Here is a 21180-nt window from a genome sequence, read left to right as displayed (position 1 = left end):
CCCCAGTCTCACACACACTTATGGGAAGCTGCAGCTGCTTTTTGACCTCTCTCAAATTTCCCGCAGAACTATTAACTGGAAAATGGCACTACCTTCATCTCGTCATAACTGTGAAAGTTGTTTCACATAGAAAAATCAGAAAACTAAAAGTAATACTTGGTTTGTTCCCAAAGTTGTTTTCTCTTTGCTGTATGACAGTATATTTGTGGCAGATTCCCACACATATTTTCCTTCTCTAATGTGCTCACATAAAAAGATCATTTATGTTTCCATTTCCAAAGAAGGTCTCATGCTTTAAACTCTAGCAGGAGCTCGTTGTCCAGGCAGACCCTCTGATACTGCTTGTCCTCATTCCTTCACAGTGCATTCATCGGGATTTGGCAGCAAGGAACATCCTTCTTTCAGAGAACAACGTGGTTAAGATCTGTGACTTTGGCCTAGCCAGGGATATTTATAAAGATCCTGACTATGTACGGAAAGGAGATGTAAGTGGAAGAAACTTGAAATGCTAATCTCGAGATTTTATTCCACTAGGGCTTGGGCAGATCAGTAAAAACAGTTCTGGCAACATGTTGTGTCTTCTGCATTCTTAGGCCAGACTTCCACTCAAATGGATGGCTCCAGAAGCTATTTTTGACAAAATTTACACAACGCAGAGTGATGTATGGTCTTTTGGAGTGCTGTTATGGGAAATATTTTCTCTAGGTAAGAATGGTTTAACACCCTTTCCCCCCCTAATTTATGGCTCTATTGCTAAGAAAAGCTTTTAACAAAATGTGGTAACATGGTGCCATGTTTCTATTTCAGTTAGTACAAGTGCACAGTGCAGATCAGGTGTAAAATAAAATCACTGGACTGAAGTCATTAAGAACTCCACCTAGCAAAGTACATGAAGACAGTGAATATTAGGGAGGGGGGAGGGAAACCAAAATACAAAATGCTGGACCTAACATTTGTAATAACTGAAACCAAGAGAGCACAGAGATAATACAAACGTCTGCTGCTTGGGAGTGAAATACTTCTTTGAGAGCAATGAAGAAGTTTCCCTGTCAAACCATATTTTCTGCTAAGCAGCCTGCTTCAGGAAACCACACAGCTCAAAGGTTGCAGAAGATTCCACTACTGTTGACATAGTGGTCTGATGTTGCTCGTGACAGCCCACAGAACACAAGGGAGTTCACCCACATGACATTTTATCCCAGCTTGATTATCTTCCCCACAAAGTCAAAGTAAGATTTTCTAAGTAAGAAAAAGGTATTGGCAGCAGCTGCCATAAGGTTGATACGAGAACCAGTGCTAGACTCTGCGTAAGTCATTTTGGCAGCAAACAGGTAGAATTCATACTCTTCTGGCCATATCATTTGTAAGCCACAACATTTTTGAAAGAATAGTAATAGTGTTCATTATGTACTATAGATTTCATCTTAGAATGCTGTTAGAAATCTCAGCCTCGCTGAGATCTGGTTACTGTCCAGCAGATAAAGCCCTGAAATTTAGACAAGCAGTGTTACAGACAGTTGGACTTTGCTGCTCTCAGATTGTCCTTGCAGACTGGCAAGTTTTGTTTTCCTGAGGGAATTTAGGCATGTGAGCTCTGGCTTTTTAATCAGCATTCACAGACAAAAGGAAACAAGAACCACTGTCAACTTAAACTGCTGAATTTTAAAGCAAACTCTGTAATCTTCTACTACCTTTGGTTCATGGATCAGCTGAAATTAACAACTGGGCTCAAGATGCTAAGTCAAGATCTGGATGCTAAGTCTGGGGCTGTTTCTATCCTAATCTTTTATTTAGGGCTGGCTGCAAAGATTACAACCTGATTTCAGTCTGAGCCTTTCATTTGGACTTTTCTCTAGTTCATATCAGCATGCAAACCAGAAAGTTCACACTCAAATGGTTAAAACAAGTGGCAGTTACTGCTTTCTCCGGAGTTCAGTCCCATTTATTTAGAGTTTTGTTATTTTGGTGTAACACCTCCATGGCTCTGTAACAGCATCACCTGCTGCATGTGTTTTGAAACATGACAGAAAGACAAAGCTCCAGAAACACCAGCAATGCCCCAGCTCTAATAGATTATTCAAGAAGATGTATTAGCATTAGCATGCAGAGACACACTCAGAGGGGACAGTTTCTCCATTGGGTATCTCCAAGGGACCAAATGAACTGAATACTGATGAATGGCAAGGACCACTGCAGAAGGCAAACTGTTTATATCATTCACAAAGGTCCTGACAGAGTTTAATAGATGTGAACTTTGCATCATTGGGCTTTTAATACTGAAAACCAATAAAAATTTAAATATAGCCAGTGAAATTCTAATTTTAACTATTTAAAAAATAATTTGTCTGGTTTCTTTTAATTTTAGATAGTCTCTTTTCTTAATGAAGGTGCTTACTTGGAACAATAGACTGTCCTCTTCTGAGTTCAGAGGAATCTACTAAATTACTCCAAGGGCTGCCATCCATAGAGCAGCCTCTGCCCTCGCTATGACGTAGATCACAAACTACTTTCTTCAATCCATGGCACAGATTCAAAAGCAGTCATTTTCTCTAAGAGGGTTTTTCATACAGATCATCCAGGCATGTCTGTGGATTGGCACTACTCACATCTGCAGCTCACACGATAAATATTTAATTAAGGATTTGTGTCACTGATTGAACTCTCTTATATAAAAGTTTTACAGATCATTGAGAGCCAGGGGATGGAAGTTATTTGTCATTGCTACAGGGTATGTTTTGGCTCCCATTTACAACTGCTTTTTTTTTTACCGGGTCCCACAGACTTAGCGCCCTCTAAAGAGGAAAAGATACTGATTAGCAAAATGCACAGTTTAGTTTGGACATGGGTCCTTTCAGAGTCAGAAGCTGAATGAATCACAATAGGCTTCCCCCAGAACGGCTGGCAGATTGAATTCATTTTCCACAGGGAAATCAGGACTTGAGAGGCTGTTAATTTTCATTTGGGGCTGAGTTTGCATTGAGCTTTGCATTATTTAAATGAGGTCAGCACACCTCACGTCAGGTAATGCCAGCGGTGTTTAATACATCTTGAAATCACTTACATGGCACATTACAAAATGTTGGTGTCTCCTGAAATTTAAATGTGCACTGTTCAAAAAGCAATCAAAGATAATTATGTAAACAAGCAGTGCTTGGTAGTATAACATCAGCATCTTATCATCTTACTGAAATAAAATTAAGATCAAAAGAGTGCTACCATATCCAATGCATGCCACATCTTTGAGCATTTTGGAAGACATTTCCCCTTAGGAAAATGTCATGTGTAGACCTTATACCACATGTTTCAGTCTACATTTTTTCAAGCTGTCTCAGCATCCCAAATCGAAGTTATTAGGTTTATCACATAGTCCAGGTGAGGTACAAGGGTAAGTGGACGTGCAAAAGGAAGAGTTCCTTGCTTTTGTGATCTGAGCTGCCTTCACCTTGTAGGAGGCCAGCACCAGTCAAAATATAAACTATCAAAAGATCTTGCAATTAAAAATTATTGTTCTTTGCTTTCCTGTACTTGCTCTCACTAACATACTGCAGTTGATATAGATATGATCAATGATGTAATCAAAGAAAGATAACTCCAGTTGTGAGATCAAGTGGAATTCCCCATCCCTCCTCATCCAATTCTACTGTGTCGCCCTTAAAGTCTCAGTCCCAGCTGACTAGTCAGTCCCAAAAGACTAATTCTTATCAATCACCTCTGCTGTGCTCATGAGCCAGATCCGGCCAGTGATACTCAGCAAACTGAAGGGTTTCTTTTGCACATCAGGATGGTCAGTGTAAAATGGCCATTCATCAATGGCATGACTCCATTCAGCTCCTCCTAATGAAAATCAGTGGGCCATGATGGCACAACAATTGCATAATGCAGTCAGAAATGAATGAAAAAGACTACGCAGCCCCTCTCTTCTCTAATGAGGGGGGTTGTTTTCAGTGTTGCCCCAGTAGATTGACAATCTAGGGCTAACTAGATCAAGCAAGACATGCTCACTTCTCTTGAGAGTCTGTGCCGCTGCTAAATGGACAGGGAATCAACTGGGGAAGCTGCAGATGTTTTCATGAAACCTCAGTACCTTGTAAGAGTTTGTAAAGATAAGCCTGTATAGATGAAAAGACAAGCTAGTGAGAGTTCAGGAGATGTACATGGACAGCACTTTAGCATCTTGGACAAGCTACTCAGTGCCCCCAGAGACTGTTCCTCTCCTTATCATTTAGTCAGTGTAACTGTGGGAAAGTGACATTATAGTTTATTCAGAGATATCTTGTGAGTTGATAGAAGCTTGTTTTGAGATCTTTGCTAATGGGTGATCCCATGTGAGCTGAACATTTAACTACCAGGTTATTATGATCACAATAACAGGCTAAAGACAAAATTAGGAAGGAAAATTGAGATATAAAGCAGAAATGATGCTACTGACTATTTCCAATCTACACAACTCCAGGAAACACTCTTAACACTGTGATCTGATACTTGCACATCAAGGGAATTCAGATGGGCTGTGGCTAAGCATCCTTGAGCTTTGAATGTCATCGGAGCCTATTTGCTGTGTTGGGATGCCCTCTTAGGAAGCTGCCAGGATCTTTGCTCCCCAGTGCATAGTTTTGCAGATTAAGCGGTCAGATTCACAGAGTAGAATAATTCTGGAAACAGCCAAATTTTGGCACTCTCTTCACAGCTTTTATCCAAAAGACTTCTACTGTGCTTGTTGTGCCCCCAAGTGCACAGGACATGATGGTGTTTCCAAAATGGAGATAAAAAAATGCGGGAAATAGGCAGGAATGTTATAGACAGTAAATCATACACAGATTCCCCAAGGGCTGGATACAGATCCAGATTCCATTCAATCAACTACATTAAGACTTGATTAAATTTTTTCCAAATTCACCATCCAGCCTCTAGGATGCCAAAATGTGAAAGGCAAGAGTTGCACTGCATGTGAAGCCTTTGCCAAGAAGGAAGGGAGGAAAGCTTACAGATCTTTTAGGTCTATCCACAGTAGGTTCAGTAACCTTTCAAACTTCACTGTAGACATCTCTTGTATTTTACCTATGAGGACGGGATAACTCAGATGCCAGAGCACTTTCTCAAGTTATATATTTGTTCCCCTTATTTATGGTGCATCATAAAGTGCAGGTGTCATACAACAAAGATCACAACCTTTGAAAAGCTCCCATTCACTCATTAGTTAAAGAACACATTCAATGCATACAGACTTTTATTATAGTCATTCCTATGAAGATAACCATTTACACAAGAAAGTGAAATAAGTCTTACTCCTCCATTTTGATGACTGCTAGGCCAACTTTTGCGCAAGCTGATATAATACTACCAGACCCTTTACAGAAGCCTACCTCTCAAAAGCAATTACAGTTGCCATGAACTGTCCTCCCAGGTTTCACACTAACAATTGAGTGGCCCTGAAAATAAGAAGTATTGAACAGATACTCAGAAAAGAAAACAAGGCTAAAAATTTGGAATATAATTTTTCAAGGAAATTTTGCCTGTAGGACTTCATAATACGTATACAGTACTAAATTGGTGAACCAGGAGAGAAGGACTACAATTCCACACCTGAGGTTGAACTGCAAGGTTCTCATGGCCTTCTGCAGGAGCCAGATGCCTACAGCTTTCTCTGCACTTACTGAGGCCAGTGAGGCCAGAGATTCTAAATCAGTTAGTGATGAGCAGGACTTATTTACTTCATGGGTATTCACTTAGTGCAGGATATTGGCAGACTGACAGTTTGGAAAACAGTATGTAACCAATTGAATGAGCTGGAACTTTTCTACTACTGACAAAGAGATCATTTAAAGTCTCAAACTAATAAAATTTATTTCTCTTCTGTCATATTTTACCTTGGAGTGGTCCTGGCTATATCACAAATGCAGCGGAGACAGTGTTATTGAAATCTCTAAAGAGCCAGAGTGAGTCTGTAACAGCTTTCGAAAAAACCCACACAGATAGTAAGTGACAGCAACCCCTTCTTTGCTCTAGCTGCTTCTACTGTCAGATGCTAGGTAATCTTGAACGCTTAGCAGAAATCACCAATATGCGTTTAATTCACTGGACTGGGAAAGATGAATTGTGCCTTACTAGAGCCTCTTCTTTATCTCTCCCACCAGGTGCCTCACCATACCCTGGAGTGCAGATAGATGAGGACTTCTGCCGACGGCTCAAAGAAGGAACCCGGATGAGATCTCCAGAGTACTCTACTCCAGAAGTGTAAGAGCTCCCGGCTTTGTACTGAGAGCTGATACATGTCATTTATATATTACAAAAGAGCTTGTATTTAAGTGCAGAGGAGGAAGGAGATCTCATCAGATGTTAGTTATATATTTTATATTTTGTTTGCAGTAAATGTTGCAGTTGGGCATATCTTGGGTGTCCTGATATCACAGATGAATGCCAAAGACAGACCAAGTCAGCTTGACCTTTGCCAACAAGGTTAACCCTATGTCAGTTATAGTTCATGAATTTCAGTTCAGGAGACTACTGCATCTGCCTTGATTTCCAATTCTGTGACTAGAAACTAGGCATACGTAACTATGAATTATTTCAGCAATATCAGTGGGGCCTAGCAGTCAAATGTTAAGTTAGGTGAAAGTAAGAAGCTCAGTTGAGGCAAGAATATAGCAGGGAAAAGCATCCCACATGGAAACTAGAGTAGAATTTCAGCACATGGAGATTGGAATCTGTCTTAATCCAAAACTATCTGAACAATGACCAAAACAAGCAGCAGCTGAATGGAACAGTTGGAAGCAAAGCTCCTATCCTTCTCCTTTCTTAATACCTTGGTTTTTATCTAGCTACCAGACAATGCTGGATTGTTGGCATGGAGTACCCACAGAGAGGCCTACTTTCACTGAGCTTGTGGAGCGCTTAGGAGATCTTCTTCAAGCCAATGTACAGCAGGTACAGCAATACGAACATTTCTTCAACAAATGTGGATATCGATGTTTATGTATGTGGATATGTGTATGCGTGTGCACAGATAAAGTCTGTGTTGAGCAGTAATATTAGATTTGACTTCATAACAGAGGTCACAAGGAAAATGACTCCTGGGATGAGAAAAGAAAATGTTAACTATTCAAAGGGGATTATATTTTAAAACTAGATGTTTATCCATCCATAATAAGCAGAAACTTTCATTAATTAAAAAAATGCTCAGCTGTCCCTTAGAGAAACAATAGTGCTTTATCTCAAAAACAATTTTAATTAGATTCCAACATAGTAAACTGCCAGTAGTTGGTCTGAACTTTCTCATTTTCTGAGCTTATGTTCATCAGTGCTCTTAGGAGCTTTAGTGATGCAGTTTAAAGCTCAGAAAGTCAATTACATAATTATTAATTTCATAGTAGTTAAATCAGTTGTCTTCTTCAGTAAAAACAACCAGACCAGTTATGTAACTGTCAATTTAATTTAAGAAGAAATCAGATATTCTCCTCCAGCTCCTTCCTGTTTGTAAACAAATTTAGTGAAGCTAAGTTGAACAGGGCCCAGTTTGCATTATGAAGAGCTTGTGAGTTTTATCCTATAACCAAAGTAAATTAAGGAGACATAAAAATCATGATAAGGGAATACAGCACTTAACTGCTTCTCAAAATTAAAAAAAAAAAAATCAAGCAAAGGGAAATTTGGGCAAATAATTTTAGGACTTCAAGGAAGAGTCATTTCTGAAGATTACTGCAGGGGTTTAATGACGATGCAGAGCTTATTAAGATGTGTACTGAATTCCATTAAACTTGCAGTGTCAATTTCTCATGAGGACAAGAAATAAAATCCTTTAAGGCTACCATTTTAAGGACTGACTGTTCCTAAGCTGCAGCTCCTTAAGTTGAACATAAGCAAAAAGTCTATACATAGGCAATATTCTTTTACCAGTTCCAAAAATCTCTTAGCCTTATCAGCCATAGGGGCTTTGTGACTTCATGCCACATCCTCCTTTCTCTCAAACACATGGCTTAGACTTGGATTTAGGTCTCCCTGAGACTGGTCCCTTGGAATTTCCAGAGGCCAGCGCAATGACAATATATAGAGGACTGCTTTCCTGAAGTACAGATCAGTGAAATTCACTGAGGCAGAACAGCCACACATCTGGAATGTAGTAATGATCACAAAGAAATTGCTGCAAACTCATCAGAAATGCTGCTGTGAAAGTCAGCAAAACCATCTACTTTTAAACCAGATGCACATATACTGACACCCTCAATACAACCATCGCATTGCTGTGCCATATGCGAGGGACATTTAGAAGTCTTGTAACTGCTACAATGATCAGTGAAGTAATAGCTCAGGCTGAGATGCCTGGAACAGAAAACATGGTAACTGCAGATGAGTACTGGAACATTAGAGACCATTTTCAGCCATTCTACATTGTAGGTTGCCCAAAGTGTACCATTTTCCAAATACAAAGCCTCCTACACAGTAAATTTTGGGAAAAACTATACATTCTAACTTTCACATTTGTAAAGAACATTATAATCACTCTGAAGAAACATCAGAAATTCAATATAAAATAAAATCTAGTCCTTTCTCTGTGTAAAACTCTGTAGAATATAATAACCTTTTACATCTTTAATGAACTTTACCTGCTCTTTGACCTTCTATGTTATTAATTATATAGGATGGTAAAGACTATATTCCACTGAACATTACCTTGTGCCCCGATGGAGAATCTAACTCCAAAACTTGCCCTGTGGAAGAAAACTTGAACAACTGTGTTAATCGCTGGAGTGCAGTGGAAACTGGGTAAGAAAAATATATATGGGGGCAGGAGGGAAAGAAAGATTTGATATAGCTGGGCACTGTTTGTTTTCCTCTCTCAGTATGGCTGTTTTAAAGGAGTTGGACAGACAAATTTGTCAGGGTGTTGTTTATTAGTTACAAGAGATGAAAAAAGAAAACTGGTCCAGGAAACTGAGCTGTGTCAGGGATGTTAATTGAGCTACCAACTGGTGCAACATCTGCTTGGGTTTTATGCTGACCCCTCAACTTTCTTGCTTTCAGTAACAACAGCAAGAAGCGACCACTGAGTGTGAAGACATTTGATGAGGTGCCAGTGGAAAAGGAGAAAGTGATGCATGAGGTAAGTGAGGTGATCGCATCCTTCTCCACCAGGTTCACAGATCACTTGTCACCAGCACCAGAAACGCTTATTAGCACGTTTGAAATCTGTCTGGTAAGAAAAAGCTTTAAATCAAGCAGAAGATTTGGCCCTGGCATCTCACACATACGTCTGTGTGACAACAAAGAGGGACCTGCAAAACAAATAATTTAAAGAGAAGCTCATGCATGCTTATCCTGGCTTTGATCAGGCCAAGGGGCTTTATATTTCATATTACAATATGTTTTTTTCCACCATAAGAAAATGGCAGCTCATTGAAATGGAGCTGTTTGAAGGAAATATGTCCAGAACACATTCTGGCTGGCTGAGACAGCCAATAACTTGGTGTTGGTGAAGGTGTTCAGTTCTGGATAGACAAGAACAAGATTCAAGTTCCTGCTTTACTTGGTTCACACAGAGGGCTTTAACCCAGGATTTTCCTCACCCTAAGTGAACATATTTGTTGCTAGTTAAATGGCACTGCAGGGAGGGAGAGTGTTGAAAGGTTTCATTTTTACTCCGGTGGAAAACAAAAGCTTGTTTTGTAACAGAATGATGGTTCTGCTTGTCGTCCTACTCTGAAATTACAGGTTCCAAAGGTGGAGGGGTTTTTTGGGTTTTGTTTTTTTCTTCCTTATTTTAAAAACAAACCCCAAAAACCCAACTAATTTCCTCTGTGGTTCAGGTACTCAGTAGCTGCAGTGCCATGTGCAGTCCACACCACTTGCCTCAATGACAAATTCTGTGCCACTAAGGAGGGATCTTTGTGACACATGCATGTTTGAAGCAGATTGAACTTTAGCCAGGAAGCATGAAGACCTCAGGAAACCTCCTAACAGAGGAACAAGGCAGTCATCAGGTGGCTGGAAGCAGCAAAGAAAAGAAAGATGTGTGCGGTTTTATAGAAACAAGACAGTCTGTCTATGCTGCTAGTCAGGGAACTGTCCCCCATGGTCCAGCCAAAAGACTCTCTTGGACAGAGCCATTCCTCAGATGAACTCCCTTGGGAAGGGTCAAGTCTCTAGCCACAACTTGTCCTGGATATATTTCATGTCCTTGACAAATAAAGTGTATTACTCAACTGTTCTCTTGCTAGTATGAATTGATGCCCATTATTCCCTAGTATTTTGCCAGATGTAATTTCTCTGCCTTTATCAGAGCATTTTAGGGATTAGAGGCTTAGAATTTTCTCTGGGTCCTGCATCTTTCCTCTTGCAGGATAAAAATCTGTTCATCTGAATCACACAAAGACATTTATTAGATAGATCAGTTATCAGTAAGAGATTACTGCTGCCAGTATGAGCATTATTTTCCTAAATGTTCCCTCTTCGTGGCATTTTAAAGTTGTTACATGAAGGAGGAAGTTTCAAAAAAGGGTAATAATGCATTAACAGATCAGAAATAAATGTGATATTTCAATGAGGACCTTTTAAAGCAAAATTATGGTGTGATCTACTTTTGGACAAAGTAACTGCACTTGGGTTACTAAAATTATCTTAAATACCAAGACATTAATACCGATTAGGTCATTATTTTAAATACTTGCCCAGGAATTCTGTAAGTGCCCTACCACACCTTCCTGCAATTGTGCTACTTATCTGTAGTCTCTGTTGATAGTCTTCTAACAATCCTTCTGTATACAAAATGCAAAGGAGCACTCAGATAAATTGTTTCTAGACCACACATTTTAAGGGGAAATGGTCAAGATAAAAAACAGAGAAAAAAGCTGGATTATACGAAGGTTTTGACAGACCTAATTAAGTTAGGATTTTACTTTATACTTTGAAAACTAGTTTCTAGACTGATCTTATTAATAACTGATAAATTACCAAAGCATTTATAGAAAGGCTTTTGCTTTTTATTTGTTTGCTGGGATTATTTTTTTCTGTTTCAATCAGTTTCACTGGTAAAAAAAGACTCCTAGAGTTTCACTTCTCATGTTGAAGTCTTTTGCTTTCTTGGTTTTGACAGACAGACATGCAAATTTCCAGCATCATAAAATATTTCAAATGCAAAGGAACCCCGCCAAACACTAAATATTTTTTAAATTACTTAAACCAAGGACTGTGCATGTCTGTGAACTTGTGTAGCACTTAGTACGGTAACAGCTTGATCTTAATTACAACCTTGAGACTCAATTTTAAGTGCAGTAGAATCACAACCTCAACTTTTAAACTAATCAAGACAGTTTCATTGGACAGCTCATTAAAAAATCCATAAACAAAGTATAACTAGCCTTTTAGACTATATATCTTTGTAAAGCACTTGAATTTGCCAAAATGATACTGAACTTCCACTTCCTTAAAATTTCAATGCTTCTAATAGTGTATTTCTAGTAGGTATTTAGGGTACTTTTTCTCTGAGGAGCCAAGCTGGTATTATTGGATATATTCTTTATGAATTTCTGTCTATTCATATCTCAGTTATCCTACCTAGACGGTATCCATATGTCATGATTAATATCAATTTCAAGTTTGAAAATGTCAAATTGTTTTTTGATATGTTCATTTTAAGGGTACTCTTTCAAAATACATATCAAAAACTTTATCATCACAAAACCAAGGCAAATGTTCTCAGGCTAAATAGCAGCAGGAACAGTTTGACAAAAAATGATAATATAGGCCCTGATAACAAAATATTCTGAAGAATGAGCTTAATGTCATTCACCAACTGGACATATCTATGTGTTAAGCACTTTACTAAATAGCACACAATTGAGAGTTTTGATGCAAACATTTGCCATCCAGGTTGTTTGTTGGAATCTTGTGATTACGTAGAACAGCTGGTAGCTCCTACATTAGTTCCAGTACACAAATATAAGTATATAACACCTATAGATGGCCACCTTGTTGGCAGTCTCTCCCTAATAACACCATAGACAGGGATTCCCAACCTCTACAGGCCACCGTGAAGAAGTTGCATTCTCCTGCCCTTGCTTTGTCTGCTCCGTAGCTAGAGAGAGTTTTATAAGGTGAAATTCTATCAACATGCCTAAAAGCAGTATCATCACAAAATAAGATAGCCAGAATTTGGTATTCTAACTAGCCCCTTGGCTGTCCTTCTCTACTGACTTTAACAGTGGTTTAGTCTGACTGTTCTCCATGCTCTCCTCATGGAAGCCATTTCTGAGTTAAAGTGCTGTCATGATCATTTGTCACTTTGCTGCTATTCTCTTTCTTTTGCTACTCAGGAGTCGGACAGTGGGATGGTGTTGACCTCAGATGAGATAAAAAGCCCGAAGAGGCTGGAAATCCGTTCTTGGCCTTATGGGATCATGGCTCTAGCGTGAGTACTTTTTGGTATATCTTTTTAAGATAGTGTCCTGTTCAGAAAAATGCTTCCAAAATCTGCAATTTTGTTTCTGATTCCAAAAGGAAAACTGTTTGACTATCTAAACAAGCTAAAAGGAGAAGCAAATCTGGATTTCAGTCCTGTGGCTGAAAAATGTTGATTTGGTGAATGTTCAAATGGTGATAAAAATGAAAACTCATTTAATCAGCTTTGAGCACATAATGTCTTGTCAATCAATTTAACTCTTTTTCCAAAATGCCAAGTTTCCTTGTGATCCTGAATCACATTCAAGAAAACCAAGAGAGTTCTCTCCAGTGAAGATGGTGTCTCCTGCTCATGATCTTATCTCCTGGGGTAGAATATTCTGTACATGGCAAATGACAGGAGCAAAAGAGATGAGAATATACACATCTACATTAGATGTTTCTTGACTGCCTCTCCAGTGTTCTCATTTACTGATGGAACAGAGTTTGAAGAACTTGGTTTATTAATGCAGAAAATAATGCTTAAAATTATACCAGTGTCTAACAAAGCTATGTTTAACTTCAGACATACAGAAGCACTCGCACCTTTGCAATTGATGGAAAGTGAGAAAAGTTAAAAAGGCATGTATAGTAAAGAATAGTGTAAGCACTGCAAAGCATGTACTTCTACCAGAACCATTATTTCCACATTTGCTTTAGCATAGCTATGAAGACAGTACTACAGAGAAGTCCCTTAATCCTACCACCTTCATGATCCCATGAATTACAGTGTTCATATTTGGTTTACAAATGAAGGCTGCGATAGTGTTTACTATATGTTTACCCATTCATGGTGCAGACAATCACAGAATAAGAAAGGGAGGTATTAGCTAACAGTTAGCTCACAGTTCTGTATATCTCTGCAGCAATCAGGCACAGGCAGCTTGACTTAGTAGTGAAATTGGTCTTCTCCACCTTCCTAGAAAAGTATAACAATAGTAACCCCTTTTGCTGATTCAAATGTCAACTGATTCAAATGTCAACTTGTAGAATTTCAAAGAATAGCTACCCAAAATATTAAAAAAGAAACAATTCTGTAGCAAGGAATTCCATGTCTATTCAGTTATTTAAGCTAATTGGACTTTTAGTGGATTGCCTAGTTTTCTCTGAAATCTATTGATGAGATTACTATTAGTTTCCTCTGTATTAAACTCTATGATCTTTCCCACCAGAGCAATTGCTTGTTCTATATCAAGTAATCATTTTTCTACATCAAAGAGAAATGATAGATGAGAAAAAAACCAGTGCAATTTCTGCATAATATAGGAGAGTTCACATGAGAGTGCATAGTCAGAATATAACAGTATTTCAGAGGGGCCAGCTCCTTCACTCAAGAGACAAAAACAAGATGCCTTATCTTTTCAGGCCTTAAAACCACAAATTCCTAGATGTTTGAAGGCAGGAGAGGAGAAGGAGCTAGAGGGAAAAGGTTACAAAAGGAAGGCTAGAGAGCCTTGCAGCACTAACAGGGAGCATTCAAATGCCACAGATCCTGCTGGATGTGTGACTTCAGGAATAATGTTGTTCAGCAGCATTTCCCCTGTAGTACTGTCCTGATGTTACACCTATTGGGGGATTAGGAGTGATCTAGATATGGTTCCATGTTTTTTTATCCTATGCACATGCTGAGAGGATTTCTGCACAGCTCAGTGCATTGCTATGGAGACCAAATGGCACCAGCTCTTAAAAAAGGTGCTCAAATGTCAGGAATTGCATTACTATGATGCTTTACCTGGCCTGATTTACCTCTCTTTTCTGCATGATGTCATATTGACACAAATCTAACACATACCCACACACAAACAGCCTCCCTGGAAGGATTTATCCTTCTAAAGATTTATGTCAATCATCTCTGACTGCTGTTTCCCCTACTGCATTTCTCCTATTTGGATGAACAGTTGGCAGAAAAAGGTTTTCTCTCTCACCCTTCCAGGCTTTCTTCTGAAAATTAGAAAAATCAACATCCAGCCAGATGTAGAAACACAAAAAATCCATGACAGCCTGTTCTTTTGAGATTTCCAGGAAAACCTTCTGAACTGCTATCAGGCCCACTGGGAGTGAATGTGAAGTAACACAGTTCTGCTGGGTTCAGTGAATCTCTGCCTGACCTGCACCATCTGGGGCTCTCCCCATTTACAGTCAACACTTCCATAGGGATTCCATTCATTGCAAGATACCTGATACTTTCTGTGCCAGTCAGACTGCGAAAGACCATTTTAACAAACGTCCGCTATAAAAGCAAACCCTGCAGCAAGCTGTGTTTGTTGTCTCCTTATTCCCAGGACCCTAGGTACCATTGAATGGACAGAAGTGTGTTTTTTCTTGGCCAAATCCTTCATTGAGTGTTTGAGGTCCAGCTGAGAAAGCTATTTTGTCAGCTTCTTTTTTTTTTTTAATCTTGCAGACTATCATTGGCACAAATAACATTTTTAACATAGTTGCAGAGCATCCTAATGCCCTTTCTTTTGAGGACATGACACCCCTTGGTGCTCCTGCACTGCTAACTTGGAAAACAAGCCTCAAAATCATATAGAACAGTCTAGGAGAGGTCAGAAGAGACTGCTGGTTTAATAGGGGAGATAAAGTCACCCTTGTTAATTGTGTATCTCTCTCTCTATCAAAAACATTTACCCTGGATCCTTTTCAAACAGACTTTCTTTTCTAAAACAAAACTGTTCAAAGGCTTAGCATGTTTTCTAAACCAGGGTGGCTACATTCATTATTTTTGCCAAAATCTTGCTGTTTATTTATCTTGCATTCATTTCTCTGTCAAACTTAAAATCTGGCAATACTACACACCATGGAGTGTCAGCGTCAAGAGTTTATTGAAGATGAATCTGATACTCTGGGCCTGGGACCACTGTTAGACTAGGCTAACCATTTCTGAGCTCTAAGCATTTTATACTGCTGAAGTACAAAGTCACAACAGTAGCTGTAATGAGAGACAGAAATATTGACTGGGATAATGACACTGGAGTTACCATTCAAGGAAGCACATTCAACATAGAGGGGGTTTAATGATGGGATGACTCTGGTGTCAAGTTTCATCTCATAATATTAACAGGCTACTGCCAAGCACTGCTTTAAAATTTTCTCAGACTCTATAATCAAGTCATTGTTTAAAATTATAATAGGTTTGACATCTGCTCAGTTGTCCTCCCTCCATCCTTCCCTTCTCTCCCCACCCCAATTACCCTCAGTTGTTCAGAAACTACTTATCTGGTTTGGCCAAGTCCCATGACATCAGCTGACTAAGGCTCGCTCAGCTGATGCACTCTAGGCTCTAGATGCTGCATCCTGATCGCATCACTGAGGGCTCTGCCTTTGCCAGAGCCAAACTGTGCCTAAGGGCAGTCAATAATATTGAAATAAACTGATTTTGCTCATGAGCATCAGGCACTCATGACCACATGCAAGGTGCCCAACAAAAATGCAACCCAGCTGATTGGTTTGGAATCATTTTGCACCATATCAGAGAAATGAGGCATAGAAATATGTTTGCTCCATAGAAGAACTTAGTTTTAGATTTTTCTTCTATGATGAGCACACTGAGTTAGCAAAATATACTTACTGTTGTGTCACGCAGCACCTTGCTCTAGGACCTGACTTGAGCTCTCCAAAATATAAGTATCTTTGAATGAGTAGCTACTCATTATGTTAGTTGTACTTTGTATTTTGAAGTGTTTCAAAACAATGAATTCTTGATCCTAGACTACTGATACACTGATACTGCCAGAGAATAACCCAGGATTAAATTCTTACTGCACAGCACCCTGTCTAAGATGTATTAAAGCAAACTGTGAATCAGTCATAACTATCAGAAGAAAAAATAACCCTTTTATTTTTTTCATTGCAGAAAAATTTAAAAAATTTAATCACTCTTACTCTGTGCCTCATTAGACACCTATGAAAACTGTTATAAAGCCCTGAAGCTCCTACATGTTATTATGAGATGTGGTCATTAGACAAACAGCTGTACTTGGCCACACTCAGCCCAGTTCCTCATCCTTCCCTAAACACAGCTTCTGAACAAGGCCAGGATTTCTACATGGACAGAACAGTCCATCAGTTTTTCCTATTAAGGGCAAGATACTTGGGCAGCAAATTGCAAAGGAGTAAGAGCTGCTTCACACCAATGGGAGTAAGTGCTGTACTTGATACTGTAGTTCCTCACTGGATAGGGTGATTTTCTTACAGTCATCTCTCTCCATGCTCCTCATAAAGTCATTGATCTTAAGTTTTAGGCTAATAAAAACTGGCTCGCTCTCACATAAACAGCCCCAGTAATGATTTCCCAGCTCTTTGACGATTTCAGTATTTTTCCACCTCTAACCAAAATCTCTGGTTCATACAGTAGGATGAAAAAATCTCATTAGGTCACTTAGGCCTTCTAGCTATTACAGGATTATCCTCTGTGGTATCTTCTAAACAACTTTGACACCTCTCCAAAAAACTTAAAAGAGATTGTGAAAGATTACTTAATATTCAGGCTAACTTCTCCTCCATCTAGTTTAATTCCTAGATTTTTCAGCTTCATCTATACCAGGAAATCTGACATAACACAGTAAAAATGGAAACTGTTAATGGCTCTCACTACCCACAGTACCACACTCATCCAAGCTTGTGTCTGGGTCATGAGACCTACTACTACATTGTGGCCCCACACAGACACACGACACGTGCATGCAGTGGCGTAGAGCTCAAACTCTGTGATAATCAGGCTGGTTGACACAGTCCTTTTTACAGACCTGTCAGGTCAGTTGTCAACACTGGGTCCACACAAGTAGGTTCCTCCACCTCATTTGGTTTCACATCTAGCAGACCCAGCACTGCCCCAGGCTCAGGGACACTACAGAAATACAGCCTGAAGTGTAGCAGGATTTGCTGGTAATTCTGAATGTCACTCTTAGTTGATTTACTGCTACAGATTTGCATTCTTCTAATCTTCTAGTATTGATTCCTCCAGTGCTTTCATCACTTTCATACTTCCCCCCCCCTAAAAAAAAAACCATTAAAAAAAACCCAAAAAACAAAACCCCAAAAAAACCTCTCCCTAGCTTGTAGGTATCTTTCTGAAAGAGAGGTGCTTTGGCCAACTCTATTCTCAGCCTATGAAACAAGGCTGAAGCCAACCCACCACATTCTCCAAAACATGTTTCCCCAAACAGCACTCCACAGAAACATGCACATTATCTGTTTGAGGTCAGGGAATGGCAGTGTTCAGATTCTCATCTTCCTCCTTATCCTGCCCCAAATGGCACACATTCTTTCAAGGACAAACAAGTTTCCAAGTTGGTCACTGTAAAATGTGCCATCTTGGGTCAGTGAGCGAATGTGTTTCAGTTGAACGTCATGATATTCACATGCTTAATCTTCAGCATAGTGCTGTGATGAGAATACTAACAGTCAAGTGGGACTGGGATGAGACATTGACAGTTATGAGCAGATTTATCAAAACTGAACATCTCTTTTATCGCCTCCTGCAGCTGCAGCACTCAGAAGTCAGGCAGAGGCAAAATCAGTAAGGAAATACCTTTTGGGGCAGCATAATGCCAACCCAGGAGAAACACTGAACCAAGTAATGGCTAGCTTTTAATGAAATTATTTAATTACATAAACATTATTAACTTCTGTAGCTGCATAATTGTGTGATCAATCAAATCTAATGGCTTCAGTCAGAAAATGTTTATTGGTGGGACTCAGGGAGAATGTTTCTATCAGGGTAGTACAGTTGGCTCAGAGCATAAAGGGGTTTTTGCTTTCCTCTGAAGCATCAAGTACTGTCCACTGCTGGAGGCAAGACTGATGTCTGATTCAGTGTGGCAGTTTCTATGTAGCAGATGAGATTTCAAGGACAAATAGAAAAGGGATGCTGCAGTCTTGTTTTCCAATATACAGTCCAAGCATATATACAGTTCCCTATTGCTGAGCATGAATGGAGTAGATTGAAATGTCAGTTATATAGAGCATTAAAGGGAAAAATGCTAAGAGCCTTGGATAGCTTTAATTTAGGAAATGCATTTAGATGAAAGGAATAGTTCTGAAATTTAATTGCATTTTGGTCTGCCGTGAGACAGCTAAAGACAAAACTTGCTTCTGACCTAACTCATCAGCTTTCTGTCTTTGGAGCAAGTATGAGATGTCAGCATTTAAAACTCCTTCTTCAAACACCAGCATGATTTAAGTGATAGGCAGTCATTCCCAGATATCCAGGCTCCTCACCTACAGGGGCAGAAACTTAACAAGAACATGTGCTGGGGGTCTACATGGGTCTGAAAATTTCCCATTGTGTGACCAATCTAAACCCTAATTGCATTTCTTTTTCTCCAGCACTCTGAGGTATGCAGGCTGGGGGCCAAGTTAAACAGATACTTTCAAGTGTCTCTTTGTCTCCACTGAGAACTTTAATACCTGGCAAATCAGAAGCCAGAGCATCCATGGAATTGTCTGACACAAGCCAACAGAACTGAACAATAAAAAGAAAAATACATAAATAAACAGTGAAGCAAAGTTGTGGCTCCATTGCTCGTGCCAGGGAAGAATCTATCTACAAAGAAAGTGTGTGTGTATAGAAAGGGACAGCTGCCAAATGCATAGTATACAGACAAAGTTTCCACTCACATTTTTCTCTGGACAAAGAGGAAAAACTTAGATTGTGAACTCAGAGTGTGCTACATTTTTGTTGAAGTTCTCAGGGTTACTATTTATTTTAGAATTTCTGCTTTGTCACTCAACAGGTTTGGTTTCAATGCCTTGTGCAGGTCTAAAAGCACAGTAACATTAGCTTTAATCTATAATCTCTGTCTTTGCTTTTAGAAGTCACAGAACCCAGGTTTATTCTAGACATGCAGGACATGGTGCGCTGACTATTACAACTCAGGGGTCCTGGATTCACTTCCTAGAGACAAAGGTGGAGATGCAAACATGCTATGGAAAGCCACCACAGCACACTAAAATCAGGCCAATTAAGTAGCAGCCAATCTCTCACTGCAGCTGATTATAGTTGTAGATGTTTGTTGTGTCTGAGTTTATCTGACTATGATATGCAGAGCATCACCTACTCCACACAGTCCCCCAGGAAAAGAAGTATGAGGATAGATAATTTACAGATGGACCCTACAGGCTGTTCAGTGTGGTTGTGCACAGATCACAAACCAATGTTCCGGTCTAACCAATGCACTGCATACTCATGACCTTTCCAGAATTAGCAAAAATTTCAAGTGAAGTTACTGACAATAGTTCTATCAGCCAGAATATCTGCAGCTCGTGGGAAAACTTTTGACAGATTCCAGATTCAGAGGCAAGATAACACAACTTCTAAAGCCACAGTAGTGTAACCTAGCAGGACATATTTACCCTTTTCTAGTTGAAATAAGCTGGGTCTACTGTATATTGCAATTCTGTCATGCTAAGCATCACCCTGCTCTTAAGCCTGCAGTGGTTCCCTCTGCTGTAGCGTCACAAAACCATGACAGTGCACACGGTGTCTTGGATCTGCTGCATTTCCTTAGTTTTGTTCCTCTTTCTCCAATTACTGTAACTGTCTTTTAGCTATTGTTTTGTTTCCTGGAGCAGGAACTGGATTTGCTTTCTTTCGAAAGCACCCCACTCTACATCCATGATCAACTACTGGGGACTGTAAGCACTGCAGCAGTACAAATACAATAAGTGTAATGAATTATACAATTATTTGATGAACTGATGATTATTCAGATTTGGTTTAGGGTCATTAGAACATAGCTTTATGCTACTTTAAACACATACAGAATATACACAGAAAGTGCTTGAGCACTGCCTGACTTTAAATTCTCCCAGGCACATTTCATAAGCCATTCTGAATTGAGACATGAGCAATACCATAATCAGTCAATGAATGAAGTTTATCCCAAAGAGATGCACATTAAAATGTCCCTAAGCAAAGTGGAGAAGCTCTAAAGCCATTCTCACATTTGGATCCTTTTGAGAACCACCCCTAAATTATCCAGACCTCTTCCAACGAATTCCTCAGATGGAAGAAACCAGGCTTAACAGAACATTTTTAAGGCAGCCTGTGACCAGTAGCTTTCTTTTTCTCCACACCAGTTGCTGTTCCTCAAGGTTACCTTAAGATACAAATCCTCTCCAGGGTTCTCCTACTTTTAACATTGAGGTTGCTTCATGTGATGCAAGTTGCTTCTCCCTCACCACCTTCATCACCTATAATAAGGAAAGACAGCAGAAAATTAAAGCTGGCTCCCTTTAATAGCATCAGTTACAGGCCAGCAGTTGTAACGTTGAAAACTGCTGCCCTTCACTAGCATACCACTCAGTAATTATAAAGGGCTAGAGAACGTAAGAGAGATTTTGCCCTATGCTGCAAGTATCATTTTAAATTAGTCTGTCATAGATTATTCATTATTTCATCCTTTATTATACTTAAAGAAGTCATAGCCTTCAGTTCTGCTTTCAGAAAAGTCAAATTTTTACTGGCTTGTGTCAGAACAATGAGAGGGAATATTATTGTATGTATAGGATAGATGCATTTATAACTGAGATATATATAGTGCACTGAAATGTGGTAAGCTAAAAAGACAGGGCAGCAGGACTCCTGGATTTACCCCTACATCCACTTTTAAAACACCAACTTATTTGAAATACCTAATTCAGTTCCCTTATCCAAACTGTAAAATGTCACTGTCTTACAGGATGCTGCAAAGGTAAATTGAAATGCTTTATATATATATATGTGTATATATACTGTCTCTTATACAC

General features: G+C 39.3%; 1 protein-coding gene across 3 annotated transcripts in view; it reads left to right on the top strand.

The window, feature by feature from the left end:
• The window catches only part of LOC113479969 (vascular endothelial growth factor receptor kdr-like), a 142215-nt gene that overhangs the window by 114316 nt on the left and 6719 nt on the right, over window positions 1–21180 (top strand). For all 3 annotated transcript variants that reach the window (XM_026848430.1, XM_026848429.1, XM_026848428.1), the window contains 7 exons: window positions 363–485; window positions 594–705; window positions 6135–6234; window positions 6819–6924; window positions 8636–8760; window positions 9019–9097; window positions 12306–12400. In XM_026848430.1, coding sequence (XP_026704231.1) covers window positions 363–485; window positions 594–705; window positions 6135–6234; window positions 6819–6924; window positions 8636–8760; window positions 9019–9097; window positions 12306–12400 — 740 coding nt within the window. The remainder of the gene's footprint in view (window positions 1–362; window positions 486–593; window positions 706–6134; window positions 6235–6818; window positions 6925–8635; window positions 8761–9018; window positions 9098–12305; window positions 12401–21180) is intronic.

The sequence above is a fragment of the Athene cunicularia genome, assembly GCF_003259725.1.
Source record: "Athene cunicularia isolate RWA chromosome 4 unlocalized genomic scaffold, athCun1 chr4_part3, whole genome shotgun sequence".
Taxonomy (NCBI): domain Eukaryota; kingdom Metazoa; phylum Chordata; class Aves; order Strigiformes; family Strigidae; genus Athene; species Athene cunicularia.
Note: the sequence above shows the minus strand (reverse complement) of the source record. Positions and strands in the feature narration are given on the sequence as shown.